Source organism: Plectropomus leopardus, chromosome 2, assembly GCF_008729295.1.
Source record: "Plectropomus leopardus isolate mb chromosome 2, YSFRI_Pleo_2.0, whole genome shotgun sequence".
Classification (NCBI taxonomy): domain Eukaryota; kingdom Metazoa; phylum Chordata; class Actinopteri; order Perciformes; family Serranidae; genus Plectropomus; species Plectropomus leopardus.
Genome location: NC_056464.1, coordinates 18,205,486 through 18,228,507, shown reverse-complemented (window position 1 = coordinate 18,228,507; position 23,022 = coordinate 18,205,486). Strand labels below are relative to the sequence as shown.

General features: G+C 43.8%; 2 protein-coding genes across 3 annotated transcripts; one reads left to right on the top strand and one right to left on the bottom strand.

Moving 5' to 3' along the window:
* Positions 1-409: 409 nt before the first annotated feature.
* fam83d (family with sequence similarity 83 member D) lies at positions 410-6,263 on the bottom strand. Its single transcript, XM_042497842.1, has 4 exons — positions 5,654-6,263; positions 3,627-3,794; positions 3,343-3,467; positions 410-2,102 (listed from the first exon to the last, which is right to left on the bottom strand). The coding sequence occupies exons 1-4, from the start codon at positions 6,140-6,142 to the stop codon at positions 1,223-1,225; spliced, it is 1,662 nt and encodes a 553-aa protein (XP_042353776.1). The 5' UTR covers positions 6,143-6,263; the 3' UTR covers positions 410-1,222.
* Positions 6,264-8,988: 2,725 nt separating this feature from the next.
* Positions 8,989-22,569, top strand: zhx3a (zinc fingers and homeoboxes 3a). 2 transcript variants are annotated; one of them, XM_042503386.1, is made up of 3 exons: positions 8,989-9,123; positions 17,614-20,509; positions 21,033-22,569. In XM_042503386.1, exons 2-3 carry the CDS (start codon positions 17,811-17,813, stop codon positions 21,064-21,066), a joined length of 2,733 nt encoding a protein of 910 aa, XP_042359320.1. In that variant the 5' UTR covers positions 8,989-9,123; positions 17,614-17,810; the 3' UTR covers positions 21,067-22,569. The 2 variants fall into 2 exon arrangements, with proteins under 2 accessions (XP_042359320.1, XP_042359312.1); XM_042503378.1 differs by having other exon boundaries at positions 8,989-9,310.
* The last annotated feature ends 453 nt before the right edge of the window (positions 22,570-23,022 follow it).

Here is a 23,022-nt window from a genome sequence, read left to right as displayed (position 1 = left end):
TACACAATAATACAATACAACAGCAAGAAAAAAACGGGTGTAAAATCCAATCTGTGCAAGTGTTTAGAGTTCCTCCTAATCTATGTTTGTAATCTGTGACAAAGATTCTTCTCCAAATCCACCCTGGACAGTAACTGTGATTGGCCACGTAATCAGCAGAGGTGCCAGGATCACAGATGCTCTCTCTCAACTAATTGCATAAAGGCGCTGCGGTGCATGAGGCGCAGGTGCTCGTTCTCTTCGGGAAGTCACTTCTCTTCCTCTTGGATCCTGGAACTTCTGAGCAAATTGGTTTTCTAAGATATTCTTAACAAGTATTTGATTGCAGTTTCAACTGCAACAGAGCTAAAAGTGAACACAAAGGGCGAACCTGTAGGAAGTGTTAGAAAAGATACAAAAAGCACTCATCTAGCAAAATACTACTTTGTTTATTAGCAAAAACGCAGAGAGAGCCAGCTGCTCTCTGGAATGTTGTTCAGTAGATTCACTTACAGCAGCCAAATTTGATTAAATAACCAAAAACAGCACTTAAATGCATTTTCACTCATACTACAGCAGATATCATCCAGTCCCTATCCCTAAGGATATTCATTAAACTGATTGAAATGATCAAAAAAAATATTACTATGCCGCATCTTTGGTGGAAAAAAGTATAAACTGTGTTACCATTACAATGACCTTTGACATAGAAAAGACACTCAATGAAAAGGACAAAAGTGCAGAAAAGACAAAAAGAAGTAAGCTAGTATTCAACTGCATGAAAGGCTGTGCTGTATTTATCAGAGTAGGGGGGTGGCTGGGGTGTGACTTTGGTTTTTTTTGATATTTTGACCTTCCCCGGAGCTACAAATATCTTCCCAAAGTGACTGGGAAAAAATGACTCTCACTCCACCATAAATAACCATATCTCACAGTTTCTGGCTATGATATATGTTGTGATTTTGGCTAGTTTTAAAGAAAAAATGCCTTTAAACCCCACTTGGAGGTTTTGGGGTTGTGTTCAAAATAAATACAAAAAAGCAGCCATATAAAGCTGAATGTCCCTCCCCAGAGATTAAAAAATATATGAAGTGCTTCCCCCACTTTGCACCACCCCCTAAGCTCTCATAAATAACAAACAGTGCCTGAGCCAGAGCCATTTATTTGAAACAGAGAATCCACATGAAACCTTGGAACAGCTCTTCCCCCACCACCCTCCATCAGCGAAATCCCTGAAGACAAACTAGTGTACACATCTGGCTCTTGGCCGCGTGCCCATGCCCGCACTTTCAACAAGCAGTCTGGGGTTTGGTTCCTGCTCACAGTCTTTGTGTACCCTCTGCCTGCTGTGAGCGCCAGGCCCCTGAGTCATGTTGGTGATGTCCGCTAGCTCTCGGCGCTGGGACAGGGCGGTCACCATGTGCTCCAGTTTGGTGCGAATGGTGGAGTAATGGTGCTGGCGCTCCTTGGTCAGCTTGTGGAAACAATCCTTTAAGGTGCCATCTGGAGCGGCCTGGGTGGGCGCGATCTGCCTTGGAGAGGTGGCCTGGTCTGCACCTGTGTTCATTGGTGTGATAAGATTGGGGTGTTGTGTGAGCTGGAGGTCAGTCTGGGTGTCACTGTCCGCCACTGACCAGCTGGTCTGAGTGGAGGCGTGGCAGGGGACATTGCTTGGGGTCGCCGGCTCTTTCTCTGTGAGCTGATCAGCAGGGAAACACCCTGTGTTGCTACCAGCCAGGATCTCCTCCTGCATGTGCTGTTGCTCCGTCCAGTCCTCGCCTATGGTAGAGGAGTCGGACACTGGGTTGGTTTTAACATGATCTGGAGTTGAGGGATCGCATGGGAGCTGGACATCTTCGTTTAGGGGCTTGCGGCTGGGTGTGCTGGTCAGGCACACTGGCTCCATGGGCCTCCCACTGGCCGGATGAGGGGAGGAGGTGATGGATTGTTTGATGAGGAGATGTTCGTAAATGCCGCTGTTTCGGACACTTGGAGGTCCTCGAGTGTTTATAGGCAGAGACTGGGCGTAGAGGATGCGGAACTCCTCATCGAATTTCTCTGATATCTGACCAGAAAGCTCAATCAGGTTGCTGCTGTTTAGTTTTCCGTCTGTCCAGTTGAACCTACAGAAGAATGGGAATTAGAGATGAATTTCACTGCTGGAAAGATGGTCTTTTCATAACACTGGGCTGTATATGCAGAGGAAAGACGCAAATACTTTTGGAATTGGTGCTTAAACAAAAACAGAGAAAAGGGGCTGTGGCATTTGCTTATACTCAAGAGGTGGAAAATCTACAACTACCAGAATGCACTGTGGTGCACTAGACCAATAACCGCTGGTAGGGGATAAAATGTGTTTTTCCACAGGAAACAATATGGCAGCAAACAGGTAACAAATGGTCTTGAATTACAGTTAAATTGTACACTAAAATATGTTTTTTTAAAAACATTTTAGGTCAGAAATGGGCAATGCAATCAGAATCTGGGTTCACCTTTGATCAGCACTGCTTAGTTTTACTGTTTGATCTCAGTTTTTTCAGCCTACATTTTAACAATAATGGAGATATTGTGGTGCCCTCTACATGTTCACAAATTCTTGAATTACAGCTAAACAGTGAACTACATTATATTTCTGAATGCATTTTAGGTGAGAAGTAGGCAACACAGTAACAGAATTTTGGTTTATATTGGGTCAGCACCGGTTTTACCATTTGATGAGTTGGTCTGAGTCTCTTGACCTGCTTCTATACTTCAAGGCCAAGCTGTTCTTGGCATATTTCCAGCATATTTATGTGTCTACAATGCAACAAATTGAAAATGCTCTTCATTCATAGAACTTCTTCTTATTGTCTATACTGAGGGTTCAATAGAGCCTTTAGTATGCAGCTCCATATATGTGGTATCTACTGAAGACGGACTTAAAGCAGCACTTATTGGTTCTTCTCGGCTGTTTTAAAGGACTGTTGCAGGACTTTCGTAGGTCGTCTTGTATATGTCAATGTCAGGGTGTATCTCGGCTGGTGTTTTAATTTTTCTAGTTTTAATGGTTCACTTATAGCATATATTAACATACTTTTTAGCCCTTCCTTGTAGTAACTTCATTTTGTGTTTTATATTGTTTGTTTTGTAGTTATATATACTGGTTTTGTATTTTTTGTTCTATGTTGTCTGTCTGTTACTTATGTTGTTGCCTGTCTTGGCCAGGACACTCTTGAAAAAAGAGATTTTTAATCTCAAAGAGTTTTTTTTCTGGTTAAAGAAAGTAAACAATGTTTTACTTTATAGTCCGGTAAATCTGGGTTTTCAGGCATCTCTATACCAGACAGCTAAAGCATTTAGGTAAAATGGTTAGTGGGCTGTTACCTGTAGGAACCTGTAGCCACTCTGTTTCCATCAATCAGCATGAACCTCTCATGAACTTCCCCAGTAATCCTCGCTCCTGATCTCATGTAATAAGTTGTACCGGTTATGGTTCGCACTCTCATTTGCTGGATTAAAAAACAAAGAGACAGAGCAGCAGTGAGAGAGATGAATGCAGACCCACCCAGTCATATCAAATATTTAAGGACATATTTTAATTTGATGCCAACTGATGTGCGTGTTGTGCACACAGAGCCACACCCAGCTTTACTCATCCAACCACATACCTGCAGGTCGTCCAGGCGAACGTTGACATTTCTGCACATCTTGAGGAAAGCAGGAGCGCATGATTGGTCGAGCAGGATGTAGACGGGGACTTTTCGGTGGGAGCATGCCTCCTGAAGATCCTTAAAGATATCCAGGTCTGTCAGGGAGTCTGTAACTATGGCAATCACCTGCAGTGGAAAATTACAGAGGTAATATAATAGAATTCCTTTCAGGGCTGCAGCAGAGCTCTTGCAGATGCAGCACACGACTGTGTTTTTATTATTGTCAAATGCAAGGCCTTATTCAAACAGAGCTGCGAATCTCTGTCAGACACACTCCCAGTAATGTGTGTGCTGATGAGCTTTCTATTGACTGTGGTCTGTTACCATGGCAATCAGCAGTAACACTTGGTCAGCAAACAAGTTACTTTTATACAGGAGACAAGTAGGTGCACTGTAGGGCTCGGCTCCGTCTCTCCAGAGCTCAGGTTCGCACTGAGATTTCTCTTTTTCACGAGGAAGAATGGAATTTCACATGCTGTGGTAAAGGTTGTGTGTCGAGGATTAGACACGGATGTTTACATAGCTCAGATTTATTGCTTCAAACTGGTGTTATCCACATGCAGCTTTGTCAAGAGTTCCCCACCTTATTTGGATGATAGCATGTGGGGGCTCATTTTCAGGAAAATGTGTAAAAGTTAAATTTCGCTGAAAAAAATGGACAAGGCTGGCTGTTTCTGTTAGCCGACCAGAGATGATATAGATGCACACTGTGCCGTTACAGTCAGTGGCCTCGTTGTACAATAAAGACACTGTGCAGTGAACGGTTTAACATTACAAAAGGACACAGGACCTAATGGTTAAACTTGAATGAGAATATTTCTCTAGTTACCAGCACACTGTATGCACACCACCACTTTTTAACTATGAACTGGGAGGAAATCCAGCATTTAACTACCTCTAATGAAGAGGGAATGTAAACTTTGATGGAGGGGAGCAATGCAAGTCAAGGCACATCTGGCACGCAGGCCCTCCGCAAGCCCGAGGTGCTGCTGAAGCCGCACGCTTCCTTCATACTGGAATGTTTCTTTTCAAATCCAGAGGCTGGACTGACAGCTCCCATCAGGAGCATCACCATGAATATTCATGCTCTGTTTTTGTTTGTTTTATCCTTTTGGTCACTGCTTTCTTTCTGATCAAGACTTCAAAATCCTTTCCAAAATCTCAGACTTGATCAAGGAAATTCCATGGGGACAATCTGGCATGTATTTTAAGGATGATACGGAAAAGATGTTGAAATTGAGTTTTCCCTCCAAAAGTGTTTTAATGAGTGGCTATATATACATGTGCATACACTTGTTGTGTAGCAGGTGGATATTTGATAAAATATCAATTTGAATTTGACAGCCAAAATAATCCTGTTTTAGGATGATGGCACACACAACCATGCTGTCATAGGCCTAGAAGATACTAGTGGAACTATAGAAATATTACAATGCAAACCAATTAGGAGGTACAGTGTGAGAATCATCAGAGGCCCCACAATATTATAACAATTCAATATTATTGCAATTTTAAATGTGAAGCAAGTAAGTTCTGGGATAACATATATGCAATATATTGCAGTTACCTTTTTTTCAACTGCAAATGTTGTCCCCTAAGGAGGACTTTGCCAACATCTGTTTTATATAATAACATAGTTTTCAGTGTGTTCACTTAACTTCAGTCATATTGACTGCTGCAGAGGACAGATAAAGCTATTGATTTTTACATACTGCCATTACTGAAGGGACACACTGGATAAGATCTAGCTATACTATGCTGTGTCACTATGTCCCTCACCTCTATTGGGGAGTAGAAAAAATAAAAATGAACTACAACTAGATCTTATCCAGTGTGTCCCTTCAGTAATGGCAGTATGTCATCAGTATGTCATCATGTTTTCAAAGGAAATGATAGATAGTTGTCAAATAAAGAATGGCCCAATAAAATGTGATTGTAGGTAAACAAGTATGCAGCTGTGCTTTTCATACATTCTTTGTGCATACCTCTCTGGCACTTTTAATCATCCGCCTGACAGCCTCCTTGCAGCTATAGATGCACTCCCCGTAGCTGGGCTGGAAGTGCGCCACAGCCCGTGTGACTCCCCGGTAGGAGCCGGCGGTGAAGGCGGGCCAGCCGATCTCCAGCAGCGGGGGCTCAACGTCTGACACCTCGGGGAAGTAGGTGACGGAGGAGCAGTCCAGAGAGCTGCTGAGCGACTGCTCCAGCGGCTGCTGCTCCTCCGCGTGCAGGGACACACAACGCGGGGGCACGGCGGCGCTCCTGATCCCCTTTATCTCCTCATCAGACAGAAAGTTTGGGATCCTCTCCTTCCTAAGGAAGTCCAGAAAGTTGTCGAGTCCTCCCGACAGCAGCTCCTCCAGCGCTAGTCGGTGTCTCTCGTTGTACACCTCCTGCAGGTTCAGGTCCTCGGCCCCGGTACGTTTGGGACCAAACCTCATAGGCGAGTCGTCGAGGCACTGAGACAGAGCCATTGTTGTGAATGTTGTCCCCCTGTGTCCTCAAACACACTTCACCGTACCGCAGGTGACAGGTAACGTTTTGACCTACAGGAAGCAAAATTCGTATTTTGTTTTTTCCCTCCGTTCCTGTCCGTCATGGATCCGTATTGGCTGTTAGGAGGTTGTCAGACCAGAATGGCGACTCCGGGCTCGCTGAGGCGGACTGTCTGTCTCATGTACAGCCGGTCTCATTGGTTCATTTGGAGGCAAACAAGGCTCCTGTACGTCCCTCTGCTCTGCCCTGATCCGGTTACACCACACAGAGCAGGAGGATGAGAGAGCTCTCACTCTGATCGTTTTCCCTGATACCATGGACTTTGAGTCCTCCAGACCGATATCCTGCATCTCAGTAGAAAAAACCTTCACCGTTGCCTTTAAACACATTTTCACTCTGGCAGTAGTTTTCCCCTCACTTTAGAGAAAGATAGACACGTAGAAAGTGCCCTAATTCATTTGCCCACTGGGCAACTCAAAGCTTGTTTGCAGTAAAGAGAATCTGCACTGTAAAAGTCAATACATTTCTTATAAATTTGGTGTGTTATACAAAAACGCAGGGATCAGGAAAAACTATATCGATCCCTGGGGTAAAGTGGGATATGTTTCAGTTGCTATTATACTATATAAAGGCATAGAGGAAATGATAAGAAAAAAGAAATTCAGATAAGAATGCAAGAAAAAAAAAGCAAATTGTGCTTTTTCTTATGCAATAAATTAATACACAATTAAAGTCAATATAAGTTAGGCAGCTTTATTTGTATAGCACATCTCATACAACAGAGCAAGTCAAAGTGCTTTACAGAGCAATAACATATAAATCATAATAAAGGATACGGATTTACAATCAAAGAGTAAAGCGATAAGAAATAAAAGGTAAAATTAATTATGAAATGATTTACAATTTTGAAATAGAAAATAATCAAAAATAGCAAACAAGATGTGCAGAGATTAAAAAAAATATATATTTAAAATAATTTAAAGTCAAGTTTAAGAATATGTTTGCCGTCATTACGCAGGCACAGGCAGTGTAATAAAGTAATGTTTTTAGCTTTGACGTAAAAGTCGTCAGAGTCGGTGCACTGTTTCACAGTGTTTTATTATTTATTTATTTATTTTTACATTAGCTGGCTACATGCAGTTACTCTACACGCATTATACACTTACAGCCATGTTTACAGGCCATCTGAATCCGAATAGTGCTGAAGTTGTTTTGGTGAAACTTATGGTAACCATATATTTAAACAGGTTACATAACTTTGCGGCATGTAGTCTTCCAAAAAATTCAACTATAAACAAACTGCACACCTTCAACCCAAAACACAGCAACATTGTTGTAAATTTAGAAGATGATAAAGAACAATATGTTCTGTACACCGTTTTAGAACTCTCTGATCAGTATCAAACAGGGGTAGTGTCCTGCTATGCACACGGGACAGTAAGGCAAACCTGCAGTAGAGGAAACCGTGCCAACAGAACCAGAGGAGTCCCACAGACACCCACTCACCCAAAATAGTGTGTGACACAATGCAGAGTGAGTACATGCAAAAAGTATATTGCTGTCACAAGAAGAGTAACATTTTGTCATATTTGAGGCACTAGATCATGTATAACTGCATGCCTTATTCTTGCAGACTTGAACTACGGACTGTTTTTTTTTTGTTGTTGTTTTATTTTGTCTTGAGTGAGTCATCTTCCTGATAGATAATCTTTGTTTATCCTGACTGTACACAGCCACAGCTACAGGCAATGTCTGAACCCAGTCAGGACAAACTGGGAGGGAATAGCAAATCCATGTTTCCTGAATAATGGAGGCCTGTAGTATCCCTATATAACCATAGTTTACATCAGTCAATGAGGGTGTTGTGTCTGTGTTGCATACTGTAGTCCTCTGGCTGTAGTTCCTAAAGCTGTTACACATATAGCAAAGTGTAAACACATCTAAATCCGTCATGTAACCATAATATTTCTAAGCCGACATGTGATGTGTCCATAACACTGCGTGACCTTATTATTCTTAATGCTTATTCCACTTCTCACGTTATGACATGTTGATATATTTCCTTTATATCCTTCAAAATATATTACCATACTTGTTCTTTATTTATCTTATTTCTGTTAGACTCTAATGCTAAACTTTTGTCTGTTTTGGGCTTGTGCGCTTTCCTCAGTGCGCTTTTACGCACAGAAGGCCAACAAGGTCATGAGGGTCACAGCCGTACAGCCCCGATTCTGGAGCATAATACATAACTAACAATGGCAATTCGATTAAAAGAAAAACGTTCTCTGATGTTTAACTATAAAAGTGGACACGAACAACGAGGTTACATTTACTGTGCATCTGCGTAAAGTGGTCTAAAGCTTTTACGCGTGTGCGTAAAAGTGTATTTTAAACCGGTGGGCTAATAGGCCTGTGCTTTAAATGACAATTCCCACAACGATTAATATTCATAGCAGCCCAACAAGAGATTCTTTTTTCTAAAGACGGCAGGCATCTATTGAAAAAAAAAACATGTGACCTAATTATGAGGACCTTTTGGATGATGAAGCTCAGTGAAACGGCGGATCACTGAACTCCTGCGAAATCCCAAATTTACACAATACAATCCATCTGTTCGGCTGCTCCGCGGCGCCATTGTAGCTATGTATAACCCAATCTGTTAGAGCACTGCCTTACCCCTATAACGACATACCCAAATGTGCACTGGGCTCAGTATACGTACCCCCCTCCTCTTCCTCTTCTCCTTCTACACACACGCACGCACACACACACATCCCCATCTCCTCCCCGCCCCTCTCCAAAATTTTTAGATGAAAGGGCTTTTGGATTTTGGATGACGCTCCGAATCACGTGTTCATAGGAAATACACTCGCTATAATTTTTTTGGAGCTGCCTCGTCCTGCACCGCCGACCATAGTTGTTTCGCCGTCTCCATACAGTGTAGCTGAGGGGTGGAAAGGTAATGTAATGTAATGTACCTTGCCGTGGTCACTGACGGGTTCACGCTAGTTCACCGGGTTCACTTGAGGAGAGCTCCCACCCCCTGCTCGCCTCCTCTTCTTCTCAAAACGCAACGATCGGAGCTAATCCAAAATTATTCATTTATATATTAATGTCGGATTCCATTTTTCCCAGCGACTGTTGAGGTAAGGGCACACCTACTCTTCCAAAACGCGAATACCTCTCATTATTATGCGATCTCCAAAGTTGTTTACTGATATTAAGCCTCGCTATTGAATATTGAATTTTCATCTGGTGCTGTAGTCAAGGCAGTTTATATGAAGTCGCCAATGTATAAAATGGCGACAGTAGGTGGAGGAGGGGGGTGGAGGATTTTTGGGAATATTCATAAGGTTATATAGAGTGCCAGATCGCCTTTGGCAAGTAGGCTCCGAGGCGGTGTGTTGCCCCACAGCCTTGTGAATGGAGTGAAACGGGTTAACTCGTCAGTTTGTTACAGTTACAACAACGGATCCTCCGTCTGGCTGAATTGCGCTCCCTCTCGCGCTATACAATGTGGCGTATCTGCTTATTTTATTGCACAACGCGCTGTATTTCCACCACTGTGCCGCGAGTGTGAGTGCTTTTTAGTTGTGAAAGACTTCTGAACACTGTGCTATAGCAGCATTATCGACTGATATAAGAAGCCCCCGAGTCCACAGATTGTTAAAACTGCACGACAAGTATCAATTTCCATCTATTGATCGCTCACTCTGTACACATTTCTTCCTCTTGCCTGAGCAGAAAGGTAGGCCTGTATGCACAGGACTCTCTTTTTCTTTCATTTCCTCCTCTTCCTCCTGCCAACATGTGCTGCTGCCCTACTCACACACACACACACACACACACACACACACACACACACACACACACACACACACACACACACACACACACACACACACACACAAACACACACACACACACACAAACATACACAGTACAGTAAGGACAGGAGATATTTTGCAAACTGTGGATTATCACTGAGGCATTGTGTTAAAAAATATCAGCTGCTGCACTTTTGTTTCATATGTGTAGATAAATATTGAGCCAGCTTTGAATGCCATGTGTCTCCCTCTGCCTTTAGGGGAGGGACCTCTGTGCTGACTAATGTTGCCTCTGTGGATCATGTGTGAGTCCAGTGTCCATAACACAAGAAAGAGACAACCTCATATTATTCCAGCAGCTGCCAGCTAGACAGGCATGAATCATTGGCAATTTTTGGGAGCGTATTTTTAATTATTTAACCATGTAAGCTTGTTACATATAATGTAGGTCATGGAAATGACTGCGCAACACTTGTGCCACTGAGGTTTTCCTGAGGGAGTAGGTGTTTGGACTGTGGAGTCCCAGTGTGGAGTCCAGTCGACATTTGTGCTCTCCGATAGTTAATTTTCAGGCGTGTGTTGATGACCGGCTAAACAAAAGGTAAATGAGCTCTTGCTGTGCGGATCCTGCAGATCGGGTTCAGCTTGGCCCGGTGAGTTCAGTGTGTGTGGAGGATTTCACTCCAGCAGGACGCTTACACTGGGGGAATGTCAATTCCCTTTGTGGATCCCTGGGAACGGTCTTCCATCTCCCTTCTCGGAACTGCTCTAATGAGGCCAGGCATATTGCCTTTCATCCCTCACTCCCTGCAATTAGGCACAGCTCACAGTTTTCGTTATGGCCACAGCGGAGTGTTTGTATACACAGACACAATGTAGTGGGCCAAGACTGCCCACTCCCCTTCAGCAAAACAGCTTCACCGCACATGCCGCCCCTCGTATACCTGGAATACTGTACTTTTCAGGATTTGGTGTTCTGATTTCTAACAACAGTCCCTGTAGATGTTATGTTTTTGTGCGCCCTCCCACAGCTCAAAATGAATCCCCTGCCAGAGAATACCGAGGAAGGTCATATGGTCATGATTTGCAGATTTAGTTGACATGGAGTGTATAACATTCCTTGAGTTTAGAGAGGAAAATGAATCTAATCTAATGCCAACCAGATCTATTTTCCAGCCGTTTTTGTACAAACAAGCATTCATGATAGCGGCATACCTCATGATCCTCACAGAAAATACTCCGAACCACATTGCCGGGTCCTATTTCTCCCACCAGAAAAGGACGCCGTTCTATACAGGTTCACTTTTATTTGGGTCTTTCATCCTTTTTGGTATTGCTTTTGTCATCGGACCAATGCCGTATCGAAGCCCAGACCGCTCAAAAGCCCCACTAAAACAGCATGTTTGCACAGTTCCAACCAAAAGAAACGCTCGAGCTCTGAGAGGGGGGAAAAAACCTTGGGGCTAGTGGGGAAAGAGCCCCTGCCACTTTCTCTGTCCCATGCAAGAAAGGTTCGGTCAGCAGGAGCTGGCATTTGCAAGGCTTTGGCAGTTATAGGAGGCTGTGATGTCAGCCATTTTAGGATGGACAGTACAATGTGCGGTACGCCGCCATCTTTCTTCCTTTTTCTTCTTAAGTTGCCAAATGAATGCCTGTAGTCTTGGCTACAGAACTGAAGAAGTTATTCATCAAAAGTGATTTAAAAGGATGCATGACTCAGTTTTTTTTTCTCTCTCTGTGCACTATGGTTTATTTGTCTGTCATTCATCTGGGCCACAGATAGAAGGGTTTCAGAGAACAATGTAAGATTTCAGCAGTGCGCACTCACCCTAACACAAAACAGGACCATGCAACAAAGATGCTCAGACAGACAGTAGGTATGTACTGTATACCGCCTCAGTCTCCAGGCCGCTGCACTGATTTAGCAAGGCAATAACACTGTCAGGAGGTCATTCACAGCCGCCGCCGCAATATTTCTGTCATCAACCTCCGTCGTAAATATAAGAACAGTGGAGCTGCGGCGCTGATTGAGAAAGAAAAAGCCAAATTGTTGTTGCGGACCTCACTCGAAGTTATCTGAAAGAGACCTGACCCGTGAATGGACTTTTTCAAAGATGGCTGGCAGAGCATGTGGATTAAGTTTGTCCTGCACCGGATGCAGTCCAGGGAATTCAGTGTGTATGTCTGCATATGTGTGTGTGTGTGTGTGTGTGTGTGTCTGTGTGTGTGTGTGTCTTGAGGTTGGTGGGTGTGGGCGAGTGACTCCGCTGTGTGTGTGGCGTGGTGGGCAAGGGGAAGAGAGGGGTTGCCATGGCGATGTTAACACATGAGTGGCACCACCGACCGGTCTCCCAGTGGACGAGGCTGCAGTCATGGAGGTAAGGGGGGAGAGTGTGTGTGTGTGTGTGTGTGTGTGTGTGTGTGTGTGAGTGAGGAGGAGAAGGAGGAGGACGAGACGGTTGACAACACCTGCATCTCAGACATTCAGACATTAATACGCACACAAACACACCCATGTAGATAAAAAAAGAAGAGCCCGCAGCGGAGACTGAGACTACACACTGAAGCCACGGCATGTCCTCAGCCGGACAGGCGGCAAAGACGGCATGGACACTGTATTAGCACTGTGCTAAGGACCCTGATGACTCTGAATTGTTTTTCAGCACACGTAACACTAGAGCCTGACACTTATTCATGCTGGCAGGCGTACACTGCCATTCACGCACAAAGATGTCCCCAAACTGAAACCTGTCCACCCTTACTGTCAATAAAAAGCCCACATTAGTCCACTGTGGCAGCGTGATGGACACAGAAGACACCCGGACACGCAGAAAACAGAACAATCACAATTCGACAGTCAGCCGTCTAAAGGTTCCCAGCGCTGGATCACGTTTCCTTTATAAATGAGGCGCCATTGTTCCCAATCTCTTCTCTGTGCAAGACAGTAATTGCTCTCTGTCTCTGGCTTATATTTGGGTGTCCAGCTGATCCACTCACATGACGTTAATCTATTTAATGGACATTTGGCAGAAAATGTCCCCACTAAACAGATTTTTTGATCATTCAAATGTATCTGACAGGAGTTCCCCCTCTCTGCCCCAATCCCCAGCAGACGCCAGGTCATTTTTTGGCAGATTTTTTGGAAGCACACTCTCAAGACAGCCGCGGATCAATGTCAAAGCAAATTACACGCAAAACAAATATTGTCACAAGTGAGAGAATTTATGCCTTTTTTTTTCTTAGCTCTTCTGCGACTGTCGCATCAAGAGACTCCTTGCCAGTTATTCATTTCAAAGAGAAAGATTTTTTAGAACGGTGCAGGTGCTAAATGTTGCGGAGGTGAGGAGGGAGTGTGTGAGGAGTGTGTGCGGAGATGTGTGCCTACGAGGTGTCAGTGGGGAGGAATATTGAAACAGCGGAGCCTGTCATCATCATCAGTCATTCTCTCACTTCACTCCCAAATGTCTGAGTTTTGTCTTCCTTTGTCCTTCTTCCTCCTCCAGCCTTCGCGTTCTCATTCATGTGACAGGTGGCACAACAAAAACACCAATCTCTGTTTGTTAATGTCAACTGTAGGTGACCCAACAATCTGGGAGTGTCTGAATCAGTGGACTGTTTTGAATTAAATTTTAATGTTTTGCAACCACTTTGCAGCCTCGCCTCCCTTTCCGCTGGTAGCAGCCCGCTGTAGATTGGGCATGTTTTTCCTGTTGTAATATTGTAATTACTGCAGCAGTTTATGAGGTGATGAAAGGGAATACATGCTGCTTTCCTTCAATTGGTTTGCTGAAATGGGAGCCGCACACTCAGCTGTTTGCCATGTAAAAGTATAAAGAATATAATTAAATATTAATGAGATGTAAATATAATATTGTTATGGAAATGACGGTGTAAGAGCACATAAGGGAGGCCCTCCTGTAAATCTTAAAGCTGCTATTAAATGAGGCGGAACGTATAAATCCCATCAGAATTTAAACCTAGCCTAATCCCATTTGTTTTGAAACGCTTGTTTTTGAAAAGTTGAATGGTTCAGACGTGGTTTTAGTTCGCCGAACAAGGCCCCCTCTGCTTACGCTGAGCGTGGGTGTTCAGAAAGCACGTCTGAGAGCTCTGCCACTTTCCCTCACTTCACATACGACTCCCTTGGTCCGCTCAGATGAAAAGAGTTTCCTCCCCCTGTGCCACAGATCCAGTGCCAGTGTGAGGACATACGACACACTGGGGACAGTGATCGTCTGAGCGTTGTCTACCTCGTCGCTGAAACACAAGGCCTGGCTTTTCAGAGGGAACCATTCAATGGCTCCCTGTCTGGGAAGCCCTTGTCTTGTGTCTGATCGCACGTCTCGCTCGCCAGATAAAGCAGCCCATTCTTTTGATAGGTGACCTGATTCTTTATGTAACCTTTCTCAACTTTTGGCTTGTCTTGGGTTTTCTCATGCAGGAAGTGGACTGTTTTTACGGGGAGGGAGAGCCTCTGTACTAGGCCAGTGTCTGGCTCGTCGTCACAGACCGGCGTCCCCTCTGGGCGGCTTCTGCACCAGCCCTCCGCCTTGACCGAATTACCTTCCCCGTCACTTTATTTTTCTGAAACATCCTGACATATGCCGCACCGTCTGTGGGACAAACAGAATTAATCACTTCAGCACAGTTAAACTGAGCCCACGCTGATTTGTCCTATAGCAGAGTGACATCTCTCACCCAGATGTTTCAGATGTGCATGACTACGTCCCTCTGCTGTGTGAAAGCCGACTTCTAAATCCCTTGTTCTGCGGAACAAACTCAATGATTGCCGTGTCCTCAACAGGGGTTAATCGAGTGTGCCGTCAGAGGACACGCCGGCAAAACATACAGCACATGCCCGCGTCTGGATGCAGTGAACCGGGATTACTGCATAAGATGCTGGTGACCTAGTTTTTTTGTTGTTTGTTTGTTTTGTTTTAGTTTTTTCCTGTCAGAAAACAGCAGCCATCAGTAGAAATAAAAAAAGAGGTGGACGACGACACGGTCTGTCTGGGATCAGTGTGTACTGTTGGGCAGTCATTTGAGGGTTTTAATTCTGGAACAGGTTCATCTTTTATTTACCAACCAGCCGGCCATGGTGAACATGCACGTGGATGCAGTAAAGTCTGTGAGAATGCTTTTCACTGTGTATAAATGCAGTCTGACAAAAGAAAATGTGTTGAAAAATATGAGAAATTGTTTTCTTTATAAGCAACAAAATGCAGTGCAAGATGTTGAGGAATGCTGGATTTCACCAGGAATCAGGTTTGGGGTGGTTTGGTGGTTGAATTTGTGCAGCTGATGTTTTTCCCAGAATGATAAGGTAAAGGCTCAGTGATATGGATAGATGATGATGGGATGAGACTAGTTTTCAGCAGCATGTCACACATCAGTGCTTCTCCAGAAAGGAAGATTGATATACGAAGGCTGCTTGTGTGTCAAAGGTTCATGCAGAGGGCAGAGGGAGCCGAGCTACGTCTCCTCTTTGATATTCTTCTCTCATCTTTAGTTTTACATGTTTTCCAGTGTAAAAATGAGTATAAAAACCAGCTGCTAATGAAACGCTGGCTGAAGTGCATCCATCGTCTTGTCCTACAAACTTTGTTGAATATTTGTGGCTTTGTGAGAGAACAGAGGCTTTTTTTTTCACATGGTAATGCAGACAAGAAAGAGGAGAAATGTCGAAAGCTGCAGAGACAATCCGTTTCCATCCTCATGACTGGAGTGTTATTGGAAGAGAAAGCTTGTGGATGGGGTTTGCTAATGGATTTGTGCGCCCAGCGATGTGTGTATTGTGTTTGTATGCATGCATGCGGCACCATGCTGCTTGTAGAACACATGTAGGAAGAAATGGTTTGAGCCTGCAGCTTGTAAAGGGCTTCAGATGAGTTTGCAGTAACCTTCTCAGACCTTATGAGAGTGTTCCAGGTCTTTAGCTGTACTGTTGTTGGCTGACTGCTGTGACACACACACACACACACACACACACACACACACACACACACATACACATACGCTGGTCACCTCATTTCCCCTCTTGACACTACATTATGCTGGGAAGGTGCACTGTAACGTCCAATGTAAAACATATGGCTCCCATCCAAGCTCCATGTTACTGTCTTCATTTAACCTTCATATGTCTGATTTATAATATCAAACCAAAGTCAAACAAGACTACATGACCCGGGACAAATTTCTATGTATAAAATGTTATATGTATTGTATGACAAATTTTATATGTATAAAACTAGTCACATATATATAATCAAAAATTAATTTAATTTCTTACAATGCACCGTAAACTCTATTCATGTATTTTATACTTGTCTTATTTTTTATTTTCTTTAATTGCATTTCAATGTCCTTTTATAATGTGTTTTTTTTGCACTTTGTCTCCATGCTTATGGTATTTTTGTAAAGCACTTTGAATTGCCTTCTTGCCAAAATATGCTATATAGATAAACTTACCTTGCCTAAGAAAAATGTTTCCCTTCCCCTTACAAAATTTAAAACAATAACACTTACCACACAAGCTCACCAAATATTTTCTGTAGACAAACATACCTGCGTGCATATTTTTGCATATTTGTGGTTGCTGCAGACAATGTGGAACAGCTGGTAAGGTTAGATACACCCAACACTATCAGATTAGAGTGGTGAAGTGCATCCCACTCAATAGGTGCAAAATCCCCAACGTACTGTAGTCTGTGGATGATATTTATTTACTGATATTAGCTGTTTCCTGGAGAGGGGCAGGTGGCATCTGGCAACAAAGATCCAAACACTGATCCAAACGCAGCACATTTATATGATAATAACTTTAGCTTTAGTCTCGGTGCCAGGCAGCATTTTTTATGACATGTGTTGTTAATATCATGAAGCTTTACTAAAAATAATGCTGTGGACGTCAATAATTAGAGGAGCCGAACCTATGGCAGCAGCGAATTAATCTGTCGTTTCTGTCTCTGTCGATTTTCATGCTCTTTTTTCTGAATTCATAAAAAGCGACAGCTAGACAGAAGTCTGTAAATCCAAGTAAATAAGCAGAATACTGACAGGCATGTGGGAGTGTGTGGTGCCCTCAAGGATTGTGTATTATTTTTCTTTGGAGATTTCCTTGATATATTTAATCTTAAAAGATTTTGAGTAAATAAGCCAAATGTAATTTAACAGCGTTAATGATTTTCTCCATGAACTTTGATGCCATTTTTTAGAACATAATGTGTGAGCGAGTCCACTTTACTTCCATCTGTACAGTAAATGAATGTAACCTTCATTTTTTGTTATGAGCAAAATGCAAAAGGCTTTTTTCAAAAAGCCCTAGACTCTTTTACTTTAGTGCTCTAATTGCTGAAAAATACCACCTACACTTATCACACTGTATTTCCACCTACACTTATTACCCTGTGTGGGGCTTTTAGCTTCCTCTATCTCCTGCTTACTATTATAGATGTATGAATATTTCATATGTTTTTAATTTCCTCGAAGCATAGACTATAAATCTACAGGTTTTTATCTCTTATGTTGATGATGTTCAGGTGGCATCTCTTTTTCTGTGATTATTAAATTATCGATGTACTGAAAGAGTCATGTCTCTTTTTTTCTTTTTTCTTTCCTTACAGGTTCCCTGGGAGCTTTTAAACTCGTCCATGTGACAGGAGTCCTGAAGTGGCAGAGGGCATGAAGCAACACTGTGATATCATAGTGGCTGGTCCATGACACTAAACTCCATTCAACCCTCTCCACTCTCCACCCGCCCTCTGTTCTCATCATACTGGACAAGCAATCACTCACTCTCCCATCTACACGAAGCTGCACCATGGCCAGCAAGAGGAAATCCACTGTACCCTGCATGATACCATCCAAATCCAAACATGTGCGTGAGGAAATCATACTGGGCTCGTTACCAGAACTCCTACCAACAATCCCAGAAGACAGCATACTCAGCATCTCTGGAGAAGAGTCTGGCCACTTCTCCCACAGCTCCTCCAAATCCGAAAGTGGCAGCGAGATGCAGAAAGGAGGTACATACAGCTGTCCAAAGTGCCGTTTCGAGTCCAGAGATCTGAACTACTTTTTGGATCACATGCACAACTGCCACTTAGACTTCAGGGCCCAGCCCACCTTCTACTGCCTGAACTGTGGGGTATCTGTCGTCCGCTTCGAGGCTCTGGCTCTGCATAACGCTAACGCCCACCCTAAGATAATGGAGGGCTTGGTCACTGCCTCCCTGACTGTCAACACGAGGGATGGAGTAACAACAGTGGAGCAAAGCCTCTTCACAGACAGCGGAGAAGACTACAGAGAATCTGGGATCTCCCTCACCAAAACACCCATCGCAAAGATGATGAAAGCCAAGGGGGAGCACAAAAAGATTGTGGTTTCTCACACTGTGGAGGTACGCAAGATAGACACTGGAAAGGATGTAGACCCCAGCATGCTGACAAATGTGCCTGAAATCCAAAACGGGGCTCTCAGTGTTTCTGGCGCCCCAGCTATGCCGAGGACCACTGTCACTCATGTGATTAAAACGACAGTGTCCAACCAAGTCTTTCACCAGCACACTCCCTCCCTTTACTCCCCCCCGTCCTCTGGTTCCAATAAAGACCTTCCAAAGGTGATGATCCCTCTCAGCAGCATCCCCACCTATGATGCTGCCATGGACACCAGCAGCTTTCTCAAGACATCCTTTGGCAAGTTCCCCTACCCGACCAAAGCCGAACTCTGCTACCTAACGGTGGTCTCGGAGTTCCCCGAAGAGCAGATCAAACTGTGGTTTACCGCCCAAAGGCTCAAGCAGGGCATAAGCTGGTCTCCTGAAGAGATCGAAGAAGCCAGGAGGAAGATGTTCAACACGGTGTTCCAGGGTGGAGCACCTCAAAAGCAACCCGCTACACCGCAGCACGTTAATCACATTGTAACTCACCACACCGTCACTGCCCATCCAGACTCAAAAGGACCAAACTTTCAGATGGCCAAAGTTCCCTTCGGCAGTATGAAACCCAGGCCTGTCGGAGTCATGGCCACACAGGCAAACATGTCAACCAACCCCCATGTTACTAGGGTCTCGTACTCTACTCCAATTGTCCCAACAAGGTTTCCATCCGTAGTCAGAACAACACAGGTACTGACCAAGAACACTCAACCCACTGTGGAGCCGGAGAAGAGCAATGGCCTCGGCCTGGACATGGCTGGGAGCAGCGGTTGTGTCGGTAGCACCAGCAGCAGTCGAAGCAGCAGTAGCAGCAGTAGTTGCAGTAGTAGCAGCAGCATCAGCAGTTATTCCAGCAGTAGTAATGGTGGTGAGACTGTCACCCGCAAACCGGTGCATAACAGCAGCCCAACCAACAGCATCAACAGCATCGCCACTTGCTCTACCAACATTAGCAATAACGATGAGCACTGTGTTGCTGACACCAATGGGAAACCAAATGTCAAAAGCAACAGTTCACTGATCGGATTGGAAAGTTCAAACAGTACCAAGAGTCAAGTAATCATCGATAACACCAGCAAATCCACCTGTAACAATCATAACAGCGATGCCATCAGTCCACAGGAACAGGCTGCGAAGCCTGACGACGAACGCAACAACTGCATTGACAAGACCAACAACTGCAGTATTAGCAATGAATTCCCCAGTACCCCCTGTAATGACAGTGTCCCTAAACTGAACCATGCCAGCAAATCCCCAACCGAAAGCACCAGCACTACTGTCATTACAAAAAACAGCTCATCTGTTTTAGATGAGGGTAAATGCAACAAGGACTTTCCCGTAAAAGGCATGTCAATCTTACAGCAGCTCATCAAGGAGGAGGACCCATTTGCGGTAGACAGAAGCTGCCCCGAGCTGAAAATTGACCCCATCAAGATCAACTTCAAGAGGCTGAAGATGAATGAACCAGATACTACATCTGAGATTGTGCAAGATAATAAGTCTGAGCTGGCCGAGGTATCTGCTTCTCATCCATCTTTCCCACCCCCTTGGGCCAACAAGACCCCCCAACAGCTGCACATCCTCCGACAGGTTTTCTCCAACACCCGCTGGCCCAGCAGTCAGCAGTACGAGGACTTGAGCGTCCAGACTGGCCTTCCCAAGTCGGAGGTGGTGCGCTGGTTCAGTGACAGTCGGTACAGCCACAAGAACGGGCAGCTGAAGTGGCTGGAGACCTATCAACGACCACCTGCAACTTCAGAGGAGGCAAGGGGCCACAGAGACGCTGAATCCGAGTCACCAAAGGACTCTCCAGTGGCCAAAAAGAAACTTTTTGAGCAAGACATGAGCAAGCACCTTGAAGGAGAAGCAGAACTGAACTCAGGTCAGCGGGTTGTATGGCAGGATTCATACTCCCCGCTGCTGGGTTTGATGGGGTCCGAGGGAGGTGGCGAACGAGGCCAAGCCGAGGAGTCAGCACAGCCAGGAGTCGTGCAGGATCCCTGGGCGGAGAGAGCGGAGGACCACCAGCAGCCAGTGGCCAGCCAGTCACTCATTGAACAACAGACTGACGCTAATCAGGCCAGGTACTGCAATCATTGTACTTGAATTGCAAAGTGTGATAAAAGCTCCTAAAGTAAGACACACTTCTCATTCACAGCACCTTGTGATAATTTACAAGCCTAGTGCTATTTATCAATCGAGAAAATGAAAACAATGTAAGCCAGGTGGAGTGATAAAAGCATGACAGCTTGCTGTTTGTAGTTGTCATTGCGTGATGTACAGTAAAAAGGAGGCAGGAGAAGTGTGTACAGGTACTCACACTGAGTAGCTTATTCAGGCAATCAAAGGTCTGTGTTTAAGAAGCTATTTTTAGATAAGTAGGAGTCTGGGCCGCTAAATTATAGATTGAGAGCGCATGCTAATATATGTGAATAAATCATGACAATTGTCTTTGGTGAGATGGATTTCCAAGAGGCAAGTTAACCAGTACACAGGCATCTTTTTACAACGCTGCCTCCCATTAAAAAAAAAAGCATCTCACCTGTACATCAAGAAGTTCCTGATCACGTCCTCACAATTTGTTATGTTTGTGTGCGTTGCTGACAGGGATCGCCTGAGGATGGAGCTGCTGGAAGTGTGATGAAGCAGGCCCTGATCTCGCCAGAGGAACATGATGTTTTAAAGGCTGGCTCGCTCCCCTGGCCGTGGTCTAAAAAAGAGTGTTCATAATGACAGCAGATGTGATTGTAGCTGGACCGTTGGACTCTGACTGTAACTGTGAATACCCCCCACCCCTCCTCCTCCTCCTCCTCCTCCTCCTCCGCCTCCTCCTCTTCCATCTGCCATCACTTCCTGCCATCGTCAAAAGAAAGAACTTCTCACCTTTGAGTCCTGTGATGTTTAAGCCTTTCATGCTTCTTTGTGGTTGTGTGGGGAGGGTGCACAATGAGGTCAGTACGAGGGATCAAAGAAAAGAACGAGAAAAGACGCACACTGACTGGAAAACTGACTTGAATGAGCGAAGATAGGATAGGATAGGATAGGATAGGGCCGAGAGATATTGTTTTTGGGTCAGAGGGAGAAATATATATATATGATTGAAACTGCACTAAAGAGGGTTTGTACTGACTGGACAAACAAAAGACGTGTCAAGGAAATGTTATTGTTGGCTTTGTGATATTTTTTACTTTTTTAGCAACCAGTACTTCAGCACTGCCTTGAATTTTACTTTTTCCGTTATTTGTTTTTTTCAATTCTATTTACTCTTCTATAGTCACTGTAAGTCCAGATGCAATCAAACATGGTTTATTTAGATCTGTATAAATGTTGGTGATCACTTTGCAGTTCAGCTACACGCAAGAGACTATATACAATGCACTAATGAAGACAGCAATGCTAAAAATCACACTGCCCCACAGTAAAGGTATTGACAGCTCCGTCAAGATCAATACACTACACTGCCCTGCAAACTGAACAGAGAGAAGCCTGTCACGCTAACGTTGCCTTACTCAGCTCTGTCCATGTGTTTATATGACCTGTCTGTCCATCACCTTGCTTTCCAGCTACTGTGCTGTCCTGAAAAAAAAAATTAAGAAAGAAAAAAAACATGCCAGTGCATCAATGGTCACTGTTCGTCTATATCTGTGAAAAAATCTTGTGCTGCTTTCTGTACACTTGGAGATGTTTAACTTTAAGCTGTAATTGTATCAAATATTGTTACTGGCAAAAATGTTGTTTAAAAGCAAAATTATCAATTTGATCCCTAGACACTGACAGAGTGAGATATTGTGCTAGCTAGAGAGCCAAATGAGGAGATCTTTGCTCTCCTCTGAATTTTCTTGTGTTTATATAAACATACAGTCACTACATGAATCCTATTAAGCTGCATCTTTGTCAAGCTGCTAATAGCTAAGAACGGTGCTATACCATCCAAAGTGAAATTGGAGGTTGATCTCCTACCAGCAGTGTATGCACTTGTGTCGAATGTTACAAATTTATTTTGGTTTGAGATAAATGGAATCTGGACTTACGGTGTTAATGATCACTTAAAAAAACTTTTATGAAATAGTCTGATCATAAAGCACTGTTGTATCATCCTTTCTACACTTCTGAATCTTTACAGAATAAACTGAATACTCACCAAGCAGTAGTGTCTCATTATTTTGCCCAGCACCTTGCACCAGGAGTGAATATGCATTATACCATGGAAACTAGTGAAATTATTCAGTGTGATGAATGTGCACATGTAATGGAGATGGGATTGGAGGAAAGCATGCAGCCTCACCTGCTGGTTAGCAGCCGACAATACAGTTTGTGCTGCGAGGTGAATTATGAGTCTGTTTCCATGACAAGCAATCGCTGCAGAATTACTAATTTTGTCTGTAAGGTGTATCAGGAGGTATTTCACCTTTTTTTATTTTGTGCATGCAGATAATAATAACAATAACAACAACAACAATAATAATGATGATAATAATAATAATAAAATAATAGAGTTATTTTATAGCACTTAACAAAACAAATGTTACAAAAGGCTTTACACATAAAATAAAAACAAATACACAGGAAAAAAAATTAAATACAATACAAATGAAAT